The sequence below is a fragment of the Anguilla rostrata genome, chromosome 3 (assembly GCF_018555375.3).
Source record: "Anguilla rostrata isolate EN2019 chromosome 3, ASM1855537v3, whole genome shotgun sequence".
NCBI lineage: Eukaryota > Metazoa > Chordata > Actinopteri > Anguilliformes > Anguillidae > Anguilla > Anguilla rostrata.
In genome coordinates this window covers 60,315,631-60,331,925 of record NC_057935.1, presented here as the reverse complement: position 1 = coordinate 60,331,925, position 16,295 = coordinate 60,315,631, and the positions used below count along the sequence as shown (strand labels likewise).

General features: G+C 40.4%; 2 protein-coding genes across 4 annotated transcripts; both read right to left on the bottom strand.

The window, feature by feature from the left end:
• Window positions 1-3,512: 3,512 nt before the first annotated feature.
• gltpd2a (glycolipid transfer protein domain containing 2a) lies at window positions 3,513-9,012 on the bottom strand. 2 transcript variants are annotated; one of them, XM_064328972.1, is made up of 4 exons: window positions 7,767-9,012; window positions 7,162-7,232; window positions 6,571-6,752; window positions 3,513-6,236 (listed from the first exon to the last, which is right to left on the bottom strand). In XM_064328972.1, exons 1-4 carry the CDS (start codon window positions 7,891-7,893, stop codon window positions 5,579-5,581), a joined length of 1,038 nt encoding a protein of 345 aa, XP_064185042.1. In that variant the 5' UTR covers window positions 7,894-9,012; the 3' UTR covers window positions 3,513-5,578. The 2 variants fall into 2 exon arrangements, with proteins under 2 accessions (XP_064185042.1, XP_064185041.1); XM_064328971.1 differs by having other exon boundaries at window positions 7,144-7,232; window positions 7,767-9,011.
• A 586-nt stretch (window positions 9,013-9,598) lies between these two features.
• LOC135251483 (uncharacterized) lies at window positions 9,599-15,782 on the bottom strand. Of its 2 annotated transcripts, none has more exons than XM_064328993.1 (6): window positions 15,336-15,782; window positions 15,047-15,248; window positions 12,005-12,192; window positions 11,481-11,672; window positions 11,043-11,155; window positions 9,599-9,970 (listed from the first exon to the last, which is right to left on the bottom strand). In XM_064328993.1, exons 3-6 carry the CDS (start codon window positions 12,165-12,167, stop codon window positions 9,854-9,856), a joined length of 585 nt encoding a protein of 194 aa, XP_064185063.1. In that variant the 5' UTR covers window positions 12,168-12,192; window positions 15,047-15,248; window positions 15,336-15,782; the 3' UTR covers window positions 9,599-9,853. The 2 variants fall into 2 exon arrangements, with proteins under 2 accessions (XP_064185063.1, XP_064185064.1); XM_064328994.1 differs by having other exon boundaries at window positions 15,047-15,156.
• Window positions 15,783-16,295: the final 513 nt, after the last annotated feature.

Below are 16,295 nucleotides of genomic sequence, written 5' to 3'. Positions count from 1 at the left end.
CCATCGCGAGTATGTTACTCTGCTTACATACATCAGCAACTGACATCAGCAGTGCACTATACAGAATAATGAGGCTTGGGACCATCTAGGACTCCTTGTCAGAAGACAAAATTTGCTACTGATCTCTCCATTAAAAATTCTAAACCTTTAAAAAATATAGTTTAAGGATATAATTTAGGATTTGGGAAATATAGAATTTTGACTCTAATCCACAACAATAATAATAATAATAATAGTACATTTATTTTATATAGCGCTTTTCATGGTCTCAAAGATGCTTAATTTTATTTTATTTTTCAAAATAAACCCTTCCCTGTAGAAAATCAAATGAAATCACAGTGGCCAGGTTGCCAGCATCACATTCATTAAGTCTGTGTTATATGCAAGCCTTAACGCAACATAAACACAGTAACGTCCCCCCATTCTCACCCCCTACCGTAGAGACACTCATTTGTAAGTTCTAATTTATGATTTACTACTGAGATCAATTCACATCCACACCACCCACACTGAAGAAGAAGCTGCTGAGATAGGCAATTGCTCCCTCAGTACACTCATCGGGGATGCCAGTTTATATTTTTACACTACAGCTTTTCACAGTATTGTATCACAGGAGATCTGCCAACAATTCAAGGTGCAGCATATCAAATTGATGATGACCAGTGATCAGTAGACACCTGGAAAATCACTAGGAGACACTAATGCAGCTGTATCCTGAGAAGCCCAGGGTGACTTATCCTACCCACTTTACACCTGCAGGATACAGCTACCTGCATTCTGTGCTAATGTAACCGACCAGATTCAAATCAACAATGTTAGAGCAAGGCTCAGCCAGTACTTCAAGTAAGAGCATGTGTTAGGTGAGCCACTCGAGTGTGCCATGATTCTACAGTGCATTCTACGAATATTTGGATAGTGAGAAAATTTCTGTTGTCTTGGCACAATGGATTTGAAATTAAACTATGAACATGAGGTTCATGAAGTGCAGACCGAAGATTTTAATTAGCAGGTATCTACATCCATATCAGGTGAACCATGGAGGAACCGCAGCTATTTTTGTACATAGTCGCCCCCTTTTAGGGGACCAAAAGCAATTGGAAAATTGGCTGCTCAGCTGCTTATTGGCCAGCTGTGTGCTGTTACCTCGTTAGTTCACACGAAAAAAGCTAGCAAAAGGTCTCAAGTTGGAAGGTGTGGTATTTGCATTTGGGGTCAGCTGCAGTTGTCTCTCAGCATGAGGACCAAAGAAGTGCCTGTAAAGCAGGCCATTGTGGGTTGTAAAAATCTGAATAAATGAATCAGAGCCATAGTCAAAACATTGGGTGTGTCAAAATCAACAGTCTGGTACTTTGGTAAGAAACAAGAATGTACTGTTGAGCTCGGCAATAGCAAACAACATGGTAGATCACGAAAAACCACTGTAGTGGGTGACCAAAGAATACTTTCAATTGTGAAAAAATACCTTTTCAACTGTCAAACAGATAAAGAAAATTCTCCTGGGTGCAAGCATAAAAGATTACAATAAAGAGAATACTACACCACCATTACTGGAAGTTCACCAAATGCATTTTTGTCACCTCCTGCAAGGACATATTGGTGTAATTTCTGGAACAGGAGGTTTTCGATATTAACACCCCAGCTATTAATCCCATCAGTGCCACTCTTGTTCAATGTCACCTGCAGCCTCTAGCGTGTTATAATGTTTACCAGGGTCTATGTTGACATTGCTTAAATTAATTAAAAGGACCTCATGTTTTATTGAAATTGAATGGGTAGCCATTGTTGCCTGACAGCTCATGTGTGAAGAGCTGTTCTTAGGTTTCATACCTGCAATGGCTATCTGGACTATGCGCTATATTATTGTAGAATGCAATCATTCCAATGTTTACAAATTGCAAGGAAACACATCAGCCTTTTAAATCTTCTCAAACTTTGAAGGATACATACAAAAACACACACAAAATTCATTATCAACACACATACACACATAGTGCCGAGCAAAAGATGATATTATTTTCATCCAGCCGGATTGGTGTAGTGACCCTCATCTAACCATTACAACAAAGACAAGTCAAAGACCTAGATGATCTAGTAAGATATCAATAGACAAAAACAATTACCATGGAAACATCCTTCTATATTTGCCCTGCGCTATGCCAAGACAGAAAACCCCGCAAGAGGAGTTATCCTATATGCCATGCTATGCTGTGAGGGAAGTTTCTGTGACTGCCAGAATGTGCAGCTTTGCTCTGTCAGAGAGGGCAGCATTGAGGACAGTGTTACGCTGAGTTCTGGCATAACACCAGAGAGACAGACAGACAGACAGACAGACTTTTGCTAAGTGACATAACTACATTGCTGAAATTGATTTGATATTGAAATAGGATTTATATATAATTGCGATCAATAGAAATGAATAACATGGACGTCTATTATAGTACATTATATTCTGAGTACAGAGGACAAAGGGTGTGGTAGGTGGTAGTGTATCAGAGAGAGATAGAGAGAGGGGAAGAGTGAGGGGAGAGTGCGTCAGGTGTAGGCACTGTGTGTTCTATGTTAATCCCAACACAGTAATCTCATTCACTGTAATCCAGCTCAGCGTCCATACAACTCATTCTCCCTCCTTCTCTCCTTCCTCTCCCCTTATGTTTGGTATGTGAATGAGTGAAAGAAAGCTTCCTTTTGCACTGTCACAGTAATTTCAACTGAAAAAAAATAGAATAGAATCACCTCTATTTGACTCTCACATTCAAATTTTCAAATTGCCTTGCGTTCATTGGCAGTAAAGATTGAGCAAAGCATTTAAACATGACATTTTATTCATTAACATAATATAACCCATATATGATAGCGATAACTGTTAGAGTAAATAGTAATGTAATAGTGTAAGGGTTATTCTTTTATGATGATAAGATGTATATATCAGTGATGATAGAATATAGTAATATGTTTTAATGGATACTCAAGGCTATATTTTGAATATGCAAAAGCCCCTTACCAGAGCGCAAGGGGCCTGGGTTAACTATCTGAGGGTAGATAGATAACTCCATCTCAGGTTCGATAGCCAGTCGCTCAATTCATTCCATAACAGCAATTGAATTCCTACATTGCTAATCATTGTACCTTACCTACCTTGTCGTCAGATTGATTCACATTGAATAGGAATTCAATGTTTGTGAATGGCACTTTCATTATCACAATCAAAACCGCATGAATGGCATCTCTTGTCTCAATATTGCCAACTAATCATTGCAAACATAAATAGCTTACTACATATATGAGATTACTACTATGCTTTTGCTAAATATCTTTAGTTCTGATAATGATCATGCAATAATATAGAGAAGTAATTGCATAAACATTTTATATTGTGATTAGCTAAACTTCAGTTTTTATTCAAGCCCTTTAGAATGCTTTATTTGATTTCAAAATTATGCTAAAAAAAATATATATATATATATTAAAAAATTTTAAAAGCATTTGTGAAAAATTAACAAAAACAAAATCAATTGCACAAATTGCATTGCATTCATTTCACAGACTTGACAATGTAGGTATACAACGTATACAAGACAGCACACAGACAAAACAATACAAACAGGAGACGTGCCGAAAAACCTGAACTGTATAAATTTAACATATGGCCACCATGTATGTCTCTCCCTCTTTTCCTCAGTAAGCCCAGTGTATTAATCAGAGAATGAGAGTGAGTGGAAGAAGGGGGAAGGGGGGAAAAAGGAGGATTATACAGTATTAAGAGTATTTGTGTGTCTGAAATCGTCTGATCAAGTGATTTTCAAGTATCTGATACACCCTAACACACAAAAAGATAAGAAAACAGACACACACCCGGTACATACATTCTGACAATGCTCATACTGGCTCCCTTATTGTACCACCCTCTTATTGGGTAATTCAAGTGTAAACATACATACAAACCTCCACTAATGTTGTATTTTTATTCTTTCTGAAGCATGCAGTAGCACGAGGGGATTGAGACAATAACTTAAAATACAGTTTGCATCATTTGAAACATATAAAGAAATATGGAATATGGAAGCAGAAACCTTAGCTGTATTTTCTAGAAGTTTCTTTGTAACAGCCCTCTCTAATACAGCTTCTGCAATAAATTATATGTGGAATGACAATACAGGTGATTCTGCTTATAATCTGACCATTATTAGTGCATGCAAATCTTATATTCATGGCAATAAAATATATTTAAGCTATATGACACCAAACATATGTGTTTCCAAAACAAATTATTACCGTAGTATTTGTCTTCTTTGGGTTTGTATTTTGCTCCTTTCAATGTGATTTCTGATGTGCATTTTACTGTAGAAATGTTGTGTATTTCAGCATACTGCTGAGACTATGATGTAAGCGCAGTTATGTCACATAGTTAAATGTGGGAGACTATATTATTTTACTTGAAGGTATGCAGTATAACAGTGAGTATTGGAGTGCTAACCACTGTAGTTGTGACCCCTGGTGTAGTAATAGCAGTATTGCATCCATTTTGACAGCAGCATTGCTATTTCCTGCACACACACGCACACACACACACACACACGCATACAAACATACACACACAGTCTTTCCCATACCATTAAATAATAGCAGAGACACTATACACACATAAAGGTAGTGGTCCAAAAAGGTAAAAACTAACATTAGTCAAAAACAAAGAAAGGGTTCAATGTTGGCCCTGGCTTGTTGCACATTTAAAGGTATGAAGTACTAGAACCAAATGAAATAATATCTATAAATACATCACATAAATACCATGACATCGTGTTCTTACTCTTACTTTCCAGGTCAACGTATCATTTTTTGCCTTCTGTATCAAATTTATCTCAGAAAGCTCTTTTTGTAAATTAAACCTGTAATATACAGTATAAAAATATGTTTTTTTTGCTGACAAATTAGCAGTGTTGGACAGTGGTTTGCAATATACAGCACTATAGTATACTCCTTCCTGTACTGACAGAGGGTAAAGTGTCCCACTTTGATGATGTGTTGTGTGCTTACTCTGGGCAGAGCATTTCAGCAAACCTGTGCTCTGAATAGCTGTGTGCTGTGATGTAATGCCGGTGGTAAGGAGTGACAGGGAGCTCAGGCCCACAGGCAGAGCTAATGACCCAATTCCAAGCCTGGGGATCCCACAGGGCCTGCATTCATATTTCCTCTGTGTACTCTCAAACACATAATTCCAGGAATCAGCACGCGTTTAAGCAACTGAGCTTCTGTCCACTGCAGTTATCCATTTAACTGCAACTGGATTGGACCTCCAAAACAGGTCAGTTGTCATATTTTAGTACATTGTAAGTGTGGTGTGCAGAGTTGCTCTGTGTTGTATTTCACTGTAGAGCAGCTTTTGTTCTGCGGTCTGCTGTAAGTTACTGCATTGCAGTGTATTCTCAGTGCTTGACTCTGCACAGGAAATTACAGTGAGTGTGTTGAATAATGCCCTGTCAATTGTGGTTTTACTATATTGAGGAGAGCTGTGTGGTTGTGAGCTTTTCGTCATGTGTATTGCAGCTCTGCGGTTTCTTCATCCGCTCCTTTGCAAACTCTATGGCAGCTCCAGCATGCCGTGCTCCTGCAGAGCCCCCTGTGTCCTGCTGTACACTTCCTCAATGGCCCTAACGACTCTGTCCAGCACAGGCGCTGCCTCCGCCTGGCTCTGCACGCACACCAGCCTGAAGAACGTGTCCCACTCAGGCATGGCCAGAAAGGCCACCTCGGCGGCCCGCCGCAACAGCCAGGGGTGGTGGGGAGCCAGGGCCTGCTCGTAGGCCTCCCGGCACAGCTCCGCCGGGCTCCGCAGCCGGCCTTCTTCATCGGGGCCCTCCGCCATCTTCTTCAGGAAGAGCTGGAGCCACAGCAGCGAGCGGTGGAGCCTGAGCAGGTTGCGGCAGCCGGAGCCAGTCTCCCGCTCGAAGTTGACCACCCCCTGACTCAGCTCCGCGCGCATCATAGAGTGTAAAGATGTGTAGGCCTCCCACTCCTCCTCTCCATCTGCCTCCAGGTGCTCTAGCTGTTTTTCTTGGTCTGGTCCTGTCTCAACCACGGATCCAGGGTCGTTGTGTCCGCCCCTGCCCGCCTCCAAGCGCTGAGGTCCCTCCTCTTGTCTCTCCAAGTCTTGCTGAGCCAGCTCGCGGATCCGTGAGACTTTGCTCTTGACCTTTTGGGAGAAGAACTCCACCACTGGACCCAGTGACTCCATAAACCTGATGAGGGGGTAAGGGGTTTGAATAGGGGTAAGAGGGTGGAGCTACCAGGCCATCAGTAATCTAATCCCAATGTTTCTGAGTTCAAATTTGCAGTCAACTTCACTGTATGAACAACCTGAACAATTCTTAAATGAATCCTTAGGGCTACCCGTTTAGGCTGCAAAAGTGATTTTAAACAAAAAATGGAAATGCAGTGCGCTCTACTTGTGCATATCGCCATTGTGACTTTCATAAGCACAGAAATTTTCACTTGTTATTTTTATATTTGAAATTACTGAACTGCACTGTATCTACCCGTTCTTTTTACCACAGGTATTGTTTGGAGGCTCACTTGATGAGTTCATCCCAGCTGGACAGATATGGCTGCAGCAGCACTTCTGAACCAGGGCCCAGAGCTGAATGTAGGTGGGACAGCAGGCGTGAAGCCTGGAAGCTCTGACCTGGGCACTCACTCAGCAAGAGACCATCTCCGTGGAAACCGTCCCTGTCGCTGGGGAAGGTAGGAGGTACAGGCTGGGAAGAGATATGAAGAAATAGAAAAGTGGGTGGTGGGGGGCAGGGGTTATGACAACAGGACGAAAATAAAGCAAGGGATATTACCTGTGCCTCTGTTACCACAGATATAATGCATTGCTTAAATTACACATGTACTACCTCACCATATTAATCTCATTGGCCATGTGTACAGTGCCCTACACAAGATATTACTGTTAGTCACTGCCACCATGGAAGCAAGCACAGAATCTGAAACTACACTTAAGTGTGTTGCATTCCTCCCCTTTGTATTTATCTCTAATTCCCTTAAATTAAATTTTTTGTCAGACCATTTAGCCGAGCATTTCCGTATCTACACTACTACACTCCCACCCCTACCCGCTTTTAGACTTTCCCATTCCACTCCTACCCTCTGTTTATGTTTCGCCTCGAATCTTGGAGTATAGACTCCCAGACAGGGACCCCAGGAAGAGTCGCATTTCTGCACCGACTCCTCAGCTGTGAAAGGAAGCCAGAGAGTTGGGCACACAATCAATATAGCACACTACTGAGCACTCATTGCTTTTTGAAAATAAATCTTTCAAAAAACTGAAGCTATAAAAAGTGCTAATATTTGTACTGATAAAAACAGAAAAACCTTTATCCTGACACAGCAATCCACACAATGCTGAATACTTGCATTCACAAAACATTGACTCTCATAGTGTAAACATAGCTACATTGTACCACAATGACTGACAGATATACCAAATGCTGAGACAAACAGACAGACAGACAGACAGAGACACACACACACACATACACACACACACACAAACAGTGTGAGAAATAAAAACTCCAATTCAGTACAAACAAATCCAGACATTGTTTAGCACTAATCAAGATACACATAAAAATTAAGTGCTGTCATCGAACCTTCCAAAATTCAGACACACAAAAGTTGTACATCTGAACATGACAGACAGACTACATGGGTTTTGACCCCCTTGGTCTAATCAGAAGCACAGAAGTTCGCTAGTACAAGATACTCACGGAGGTGCACCGATCCAAGAAACAGCAGGAGGGAAAAAATGGCTGCAGGAAGCAGGAAACGGTACATAAATCGACTCCCCATTGACACATTGCCCTTCATCACCATACTGAACCCTCGTATCAACATCTTCGTCTGTTCTCCCTGTCCTCAGCATGCACTCATCAGCCTGTTCCCTCTGTGTAGTGCCCTCGTGTTCTCCTAGCCCACCTGTCCCTCACTCATTCTATCTTAGCCGTTCCCCAATGGTATGTCTTCACTCCAGCTTCAGGTGAAAGGTACGGCCTCCTTGTCATTACTCTCACCCTCACTTCCTGTAAAAGCCAGGCCCCTCCTCTTACGCTTGCCTTCTGTTTCTTTCCCCTCCTGTGTGCAGTCTATCCTTCCTTCTCCAGCCTTTTGTCTCTCACTCTCATACTCTGACTCTCTCCCTATGTCAAAACAGCACAATCTGCCCATTCTGAATGCGTTTTCTTCACGGAGTCTTGGATTTGTTGACGTAAGTCAGCCTGGCCTTGACTAAACTAAATGAAGAAAACCTGTCCCGTAATTCCCTTTTTCCCCACTATCACACAAATCCTTTATAAGGCAAAGAAGCTGTAGCTTGACCACAAATTCCCCGGGACCATATCAGCATATATCTATGCTTACACTGTCAGCGGCGTGGACTATGGACTGAAAGCTTCCAGCCTCTCTATCTGGGTATCATGAGGACTGACTCATTAAGCTCACAATAGGACCACAATATGACCATTGCAGAAACCAATCCGGTGCTACATAACATTACCAGGTCTCTAAACCACATTTTGGTCATGTCAAGTTTATGGTTCTTAAATGTCCATTTGAAATTGAACTAAATCTATCCTGTTTAAGGAAAAAAAGTATCTGTTTCAGTGATGTAGGGTTGGAGTTTGAACTGACCTGACACTGACATAAAAACACAGCACTGAACTGTAAGCACTGTATACTGTACCACTAATATGAGGTGGTCCTTGGACTCTGGACCTGCATTTCATAAGCTCCAGGTCATGGGGGGACCCTAGTGTTGAACTCTTAGCAGTAACTGTTCCCAGCATTTCATCTTAAATCACAGCTGTGAACAAATTATGTTCACTTCATCCAACTTTCTTTAGTTGCAAAAAATGTGTCACACAGTGTATGCATGAAATTGCCAGCACGTTGCACCAAATCCAGATTCTATTGGGCTAAATTTTTATACAACTGTCTCACAGCCCCACAAGGCACATGTGACAGACTATTTCCAAATATAATATTACCTTAAATAAAGAAATATATCAGTAAATAAACAGCAATAAACAACAGTAAAAATGCAGCATAAATATTAATTAAAACATATTCGAATGTTAATCTGTGTCCAGTAGTCATCATAATACACAGAAAATAATCTTTTTTTCTTAATGGGGGATTTCCTGAGTGAAACAGAGTGAAGACAGCGATCAAAGAGATCATCTAGGTGAGTAAATACTAAACCTGATATGTTATCTAGGAAATAAACCAGGTATGTTCTCTGTCACGGTGTGCAGATTGTTGGTAGAAGCCAAAGAGAGAATAAAGGTCTGACCTTATCAGTGTCACGCAGTCTGGACTCTGGCCATGGGACAGTCAGGCAATTTTATATTACACACACCTGCGCACCTGCCTACCCACACACATCCACACACACCCTGGCACACACACAAGTAAGTAACACAAGTAATGTCAGACACATTAGAGTGGGATTTTTCAGCACAAATTGGAGTGATCATTCTGTAAAATCATCCTGTTCAACAGGTCATTTCCTTACTGAAAAAAAACAAGTGAGAGAAAGAGAGAGTCTATATCAACACTTTTTTTATTTTTTGTTTGTTTATTCATGGGTGGAGTGTACAAAATCTGAAAACAATTATTTTTATAAAGTCATAAGTGGCAATTGAATTATGAATTGCTTATACTGTTGCCAGTGCAATGGCCTGAATGACACTGAATGATTGACACAATGACTGGAAGCCTCACAGAACAGCAGAGTTGCCAAAAGTCTCGCTGACACACTGACAGACGCACGATGGACAACATGACATTCTGACCCATTCTACCGCTGTGTCCCATTGGCCACCAACTGACTGCCTGCATTCTCTCTTCGCGCATCTGTGAGGGCGTCTGGTGAAGGACGGGGCTGGGAGTGTGAAACTTGAGCTGAACCTCGAGTCTGGGTGACAACAAAACAAGAAAAGCTGGGATAAAAATGACACAAACCACAGAGAGCTATTCTGTCATTTTATTTTTAGAATTTTCCCAAATGTCATCCCCCAGCCTGTTATATCACTGTAATGTTCTCTATCATTATGGGAGGGTTAGCATTCAGGTCATGCACAGAATTTGGGGCTTGTTTTGCAGCAGTATACAAATGAGTTATGTATTTCCTTTAAAATTTGTATGGATTTGGATTTTTATTATTGACATTTATTGACAATTGCTATTTAAGAGCATAAAATAGACTGTGTTAACTTGTTTGGATAAATTCTCTGTGAATGAATTTATTGCATGTTCTTGGGTGCTACTGAAAGAAGGAAGACAGGTGAATGACAATGATTGTTATCGATTTCTATCACATGCTCTGGCCACTGGCTGCACTTGAAAGGTCACAGGAATTGAAAGTAGAGCCACAAAATAATGAATGACCTGAAAGATTTCGTTTGTGTTTTCCACCCAGTAGCTAAGCTTCGGTTAAAGTTCAGAAGTGATAAACACAGCGTAAAGACAAACCTTAGGTTTTGATGACTTGCATCAGATCAGGCATGTTGCAAACACTACCAACATTTGGCATCGTAGACTGCCCTGCCTACCATGTACACAAATGGAATACCTCTCCTCTATGTAGAATCCTAATCTCCATTACCTGTACAGAAGGGTAATGGAGACCTGTGCACCATGCAACGCTATACCTAAAACCCCTGACAGACGTCCCATTTGCCACACGATCCTGCACCCCTGTGCAGTAGAACTCATCTCTCCTCAGTTTATTCTGTATCAGGGAGGTCCATCTCCTGTCTCATTACAGCCAGCACTGGCCTTTTTTACTTATAGGTCTTCCTTATCTCTCCTCATGCATAAATTAATTTAAACAACACAAAAACAGGAATTGTGTAAAATACAGACAACAGCCAACAACACTACAAACAACAGAGCACAGACACAGTAAATGAGATAAGCCCTTGTTTTCCTATACTGTGTCCTCATTTATCCTGTCCACCATACCTCCCCCCAAGCCACTTTCTTACCGCTCGACCTCTGCCAGAGAAGACAGTGGTGAGGCCACGCTGGGGGTTGACATGTCTCAGGGAGCGAAACTGTTTCAACTCCGACAGGAGCTCTGGACTGCTGAGCGTAAGACCTTCAGAGTAGAGAAGATGAGAGATGGAGGGAAGAGAAGAGAGGAGGGGAAGAGGGGTGCGACAGGTCACTGCTGCAGATACCAACATTGAACCAAGAGCTATACAGTTATGCACTATGTAGATACTCTCACTGTACAGAGCAATACAGTGACACTGAACTAAAAAAACATCACCATTGTACTGAGAGGGCTATTGCAGTACACATGCACTGATTGACATTTCTGTCCCATTGGATGAGAGTAATAGTTTGCATAAAGACTGTACTATCATCACTCAAATGTTCACGCAAAGCAGCGTGATGCAGAGAGGGCATGAGAGACTTACTCTCCTGCGTGGGGGAGAGAGGCTGCGGGGGGGTCACAGGGGGGGTAATGGGTGAGGCTGGAGGGGAAATGGGAGAGGTCAGGGGGGAGGCCAGGGGAGAAGAGCGTTCAGGGGACGGCCCCCGGGGGCTCCTGCGGGCTTGACTTTGCAGCAGCTCAGCCAGCAGCTGGGGACTGCTAAGAGAGAGATGGTCTGTGGGAGAAATGGGAAGACAGAGATAGGAGGAGGGGGGAGGGGTAACTTTATTAGCAAAAGCAAAAAAAATTCAAACAACAATAAAGCAGTAAAATATTATTGCACTTTTCTTGTGTTATTGTAATTATAACGACTATACAGTATATACTATGTATATAGGGAGAGATTTGCAAAAGCTGCAATGATTCTTGTAGTAACACCATCTTTCTGCTGCTTCTGTCGATACCTGTTTCACAACTTAGCTGCAAACAGTTTAAAATAGTAGCTCACTAGCCAGGTGCCTGAAAGCTCAAAAACCACTAAAAGAGAGGGGAAGCAATGGCCCCTACTCCCTGTTTTTTTGGGGGCCAGGTCAGGAGACAGGTGATTCTCAGCAGGTGACCCCGAGGACATGGCAGATGGCCTGGCTGAAACAGCGAGTGGTACAGCAGGCCCCACAGGGGGAGGTTCAGAGGGAGTTTTGTCTTCTGAAGAGGGGTGGTGAGCAGTCATGGGAATGATGAGGGCCTTCAGTTCTCTGGTCAGAAGAGATAAAGAGAGAGAGAGAGAATGAAGCAGAGAGAAACAGACAGAGAGAGAATGCACACAGTAAAAAAAAAATAGGGAGGTAGATAGTTTGGGTGGGTGTACAGTAGTATTATTCCATATATATCCCTGTTAATGTGATATGTGCCTGGAATCAGACAGTGGAAGAGATGAGAGACAAGGGAGTGAAAGTTGGGATGGATGCACTAAATTGATAATGATATTGTTAATATTTGATTACGAGGAACAGGAGGGGAGCAGCAAAAATTGACAGACATGTTAAAATGCAACAGTAAGATTAAGAAATGCTTCCTCACTGTGGTAGACCTGAGGTATTACATTTTGTTGCTCAGAATGAATCTTCAGAAAAATAATTTCCAGTTCTCACCAATCACATTTTTATTTTCATTGCATCTGATTTATGTATTATTTGTTCAATTACTTTTATTTTAATTATTTCCATTAACATGTAAATATTTTTAGTCACAATTACTTCTATTAGTGCTTTCTGCCAAGCAACACCCTGTAATCAAATTTAGTAAAGTACAATTAACTAGCCTATAACCTGCTTTTCACTACTTGTTGATGTTTGATATACAATATTTGATTCTCTGACAAGTGAGATGTCTTTGAACTTTTGGTTTATCTCTAAATCATGTATTAGTTGTTGGTTGTAATTGTCCAGTGAGCATGTACAAAAAGCAACTTTCTTATCAAAATTTACTCAGAAATTGAAGCAATCAATCAGCACCACTACATAGACACAGAACAAAAAAGGGATGCACAGAACAGAAAGATGCACAGAACTGATATTGTAAATTTATAACCAATAATTATGAGAAATTATCTTGTCAGTTTGAGTTAACTTCACTAAATCGTGACTTACCAATCAAACTTTGATTATAATTTTAATTCAGTATGTCTAAAATATGACTTATCAAGTGATAATTTAAAGAGAATACCTCTGACTAATATCTTATTACACCATAATTATGGGAAACAACAAAAAAGGGCTTCCATACAGAACCCACATCTTTGCAAATTGTGAGGCTGTGCCCCTGATGAATATTAAAAGGTTCATAGGAGCCAGAATTTAGCCCCATGCATAGTGCGAGGGCAATTACTGCACTGCTACACCATGGTTCAAGGAAAAACAGAAATGCTGTGATACTCAGCTGCTCATGTCTAACACTAAAAATAAAATCAGTTATTTAAAAATGTCTATGATACATGTACGTAACCGGTTTTTAAATAATTCATCTTCATGAAAGACAAGCAATGATGAAACTACAGCAGTTACCTGGACTAACAAAGCACGTCTAATTTCCACCTAGGATTTTTCCAAGAGTCATAAAGTCATTTTGCATGTCTCATTTTGCTGAAAAATAGCTTGGCTTCTGGCATATGTAACTGAACACAGCGTGTATGATAGAGTACCACCTGTGAATTTTGATTGACAGAGAAAATTTGTAATATTAAACACAACAATAAAACCTAAACATTTTTATAGACATGTATGCATGTACATTAAGATATATACATTTTAATTGATTCATAGTATCAAGAAAATTAAATATAAATAATACATAAGACACAAACAATGTTTTATTAAAAGTTTTATTAATTATCTTTTATTTATTTTGACATTCACGTATATATTTTTTCTTATTTCTGTTTAGATTATATAGAGTTCTGTTGAAGTGTATTATTAGTTCAAATACATTCTTCATTTCTACGCTTATTTCTGCTGACATGTATTGTATTATTTCTTTATAAAGATGAGGAATGTTTCAAGCGCATACCAAGATAGCACGTAAAAATGTCATGCTTTACTATTAACTAGTGCACACATTAAATCATTATATTATCATAATTTGTTTATCACAAGCTACGGTGTCATAGCAATATACTGCAAGAATGCACAACTGACTGTCATTCACAACAGCCTTCATAAAGCCTTTGGATAAGGTTAGAATACAAACAATCACTTCTCTCACAGGTTATCAAAACAATTATTAAACTTTCAAATAATTTGTTTAAGCAAAGTCCTACATTTTCAATATGACTATGTAATAACTTAGTGTAAAACTGCTAGCAACATTTTACACATAATTAATTCAGGTATATAGTATCAATCAAAGTGGCTTGACTGTGCATTTGGTTCTACGGTTGCTATCATTGATTGTGTTGAAATACTGCATTAGGCCAACTTTGCGAACCGCTTAGCCGTCTTGGTATGCTATGCTCAAGTTTGCATAATGACCCATCACATGACGTGCTGCCGGATGCAGATTTTATTGCCACGGTGAGTCTCAGTTTCACTATGTATTAATAGAGTTTTGACGACCCTGGTATTCGCAGGGCAATGAAGTAAGCTTTGATTACAGACACGTGAACCAGAGCCAAAGGAACCGTGGTGATGATGGTCACAAACATACCCGCATATGTGCTGCAAAACAAGCAAAGAGAGGTACCTATTTCCTACGTATCTAATGTTGTAGAAGTAGGCTACACGCATTTCAGAAACAGGTATGAATTCCACTGCTGACAGTCAGTTGCGCTCTTTCATAAGGATTCTACATGTCAGTTCACTTTAAAGGGGGCCCACATCATACAGTTTTCAAACCGCGCACGATGCAACTGCACCCAAAAGAGACGCCAAGGCAGCGCGGTGGCTAGCACTTCATCTGTTTGCAACGAACAAAAATGTAAAGCAGACTATTACAGGAATTAAGGCCGTGATTGTTAATTCCAAGTGCTAAACAACAATTTGAAATTTTCAAGGAAAACGACAACAATAATAATCTACGACACAATAACACAGAAATTAGGCTACTAAAACTCACCACAGTGACAGGGAGGCAGGGATCGAGATAATCCTCTACCGCTGGACCTAGTTGGCCCGTGCTTTGAGTTAACTCTGAACTACGTCCAGAAGTTCTTCCAGTCACGAAATCTGCAGAGTAAGTCAGAGGGTAGTTCTGGAACATGAGTTCCTACCGCGTCCATGTAGTTCAGAGTAAAGTCTCCGTCCTCCGTCTTGGAACCCTTAAGTAAACAATTTCAATGCGTGCAATATATTTTTAGCTACATGTTCAACAAAAACAGCGATTTTCTTAAAGCGTGGCTCTTTACCTGTTTAATTCATCCTGAGGCTCGGTGTAATGCCGAGTTGCAGTGTTATTCTGAATTAATTATTGACGTCGTTTTTATGGCTCACGAAGTCCAGAGGTTGTTGCCCTTGGTAACTTGAGAAAAAAATCTAATGTAGTTACCGCACTTATACCGCAACGATAAATAAATATTGCCAACGTATTAAACAGGTAGGCTAATGAACATACTTTTTTTTACCAGTATGATGACTGGTGAAAGGGAGCCTAGTTTACAGGTCGCCTACACTTGTCCAGTACTGCAGCAGCCTACTGGAGACGGATTACAGAAAAAAAAGTTAGACAACCAACTAGCTAATCATATAGCTGCACAGTTTTGGGTCAGAAAAGTGGGTCGAAGTTTTAATTTATTTTACGGCCTGTGTTTTTTTTCAAACTGCTAATTCCCCAGTTAGTCCTGAAACGACTTGAAAGTCCAGAGGCCCACATCTACCACTGCTCATAAGAGAAAAAAGTAACAGAGAGTCGCTATTTAGCAGTCTTGCTATAAGCATGTCATTTAGGCTTTTCTAAAGTTAGGTTGTTTAATGACGGAAGTTAGAAGGCTGGCATGTTTTGAATGCTAGAGTAGGTTGTGTAGAATGGCACAGTACAAAATCTTAAATTGTAAGCCTATTTTATACATTAATACTCCTTAGGTTTGACTTTAAATATTATATTCTGCTCATTCAGATTGATCACCTAGGCCTATATTTTAGATTGATAATACTGAACCCATCCAAGTATACACCTCTGTGTCTCATTATGCAGTGACTTTTTTCAGGAAGGAGAAGGAATGGAATGAGTATGGATCCAGGACTGTAGGCTACATTATAATTTATTCCAAAATGGAGAAAGCTTAAAATTAGGTTAGGTTTTGATGTGCACCGTTGCACATTAGGCTATGCTTTACAGCCTCAGTCAATCTCTCAGGCTGAATGCCACA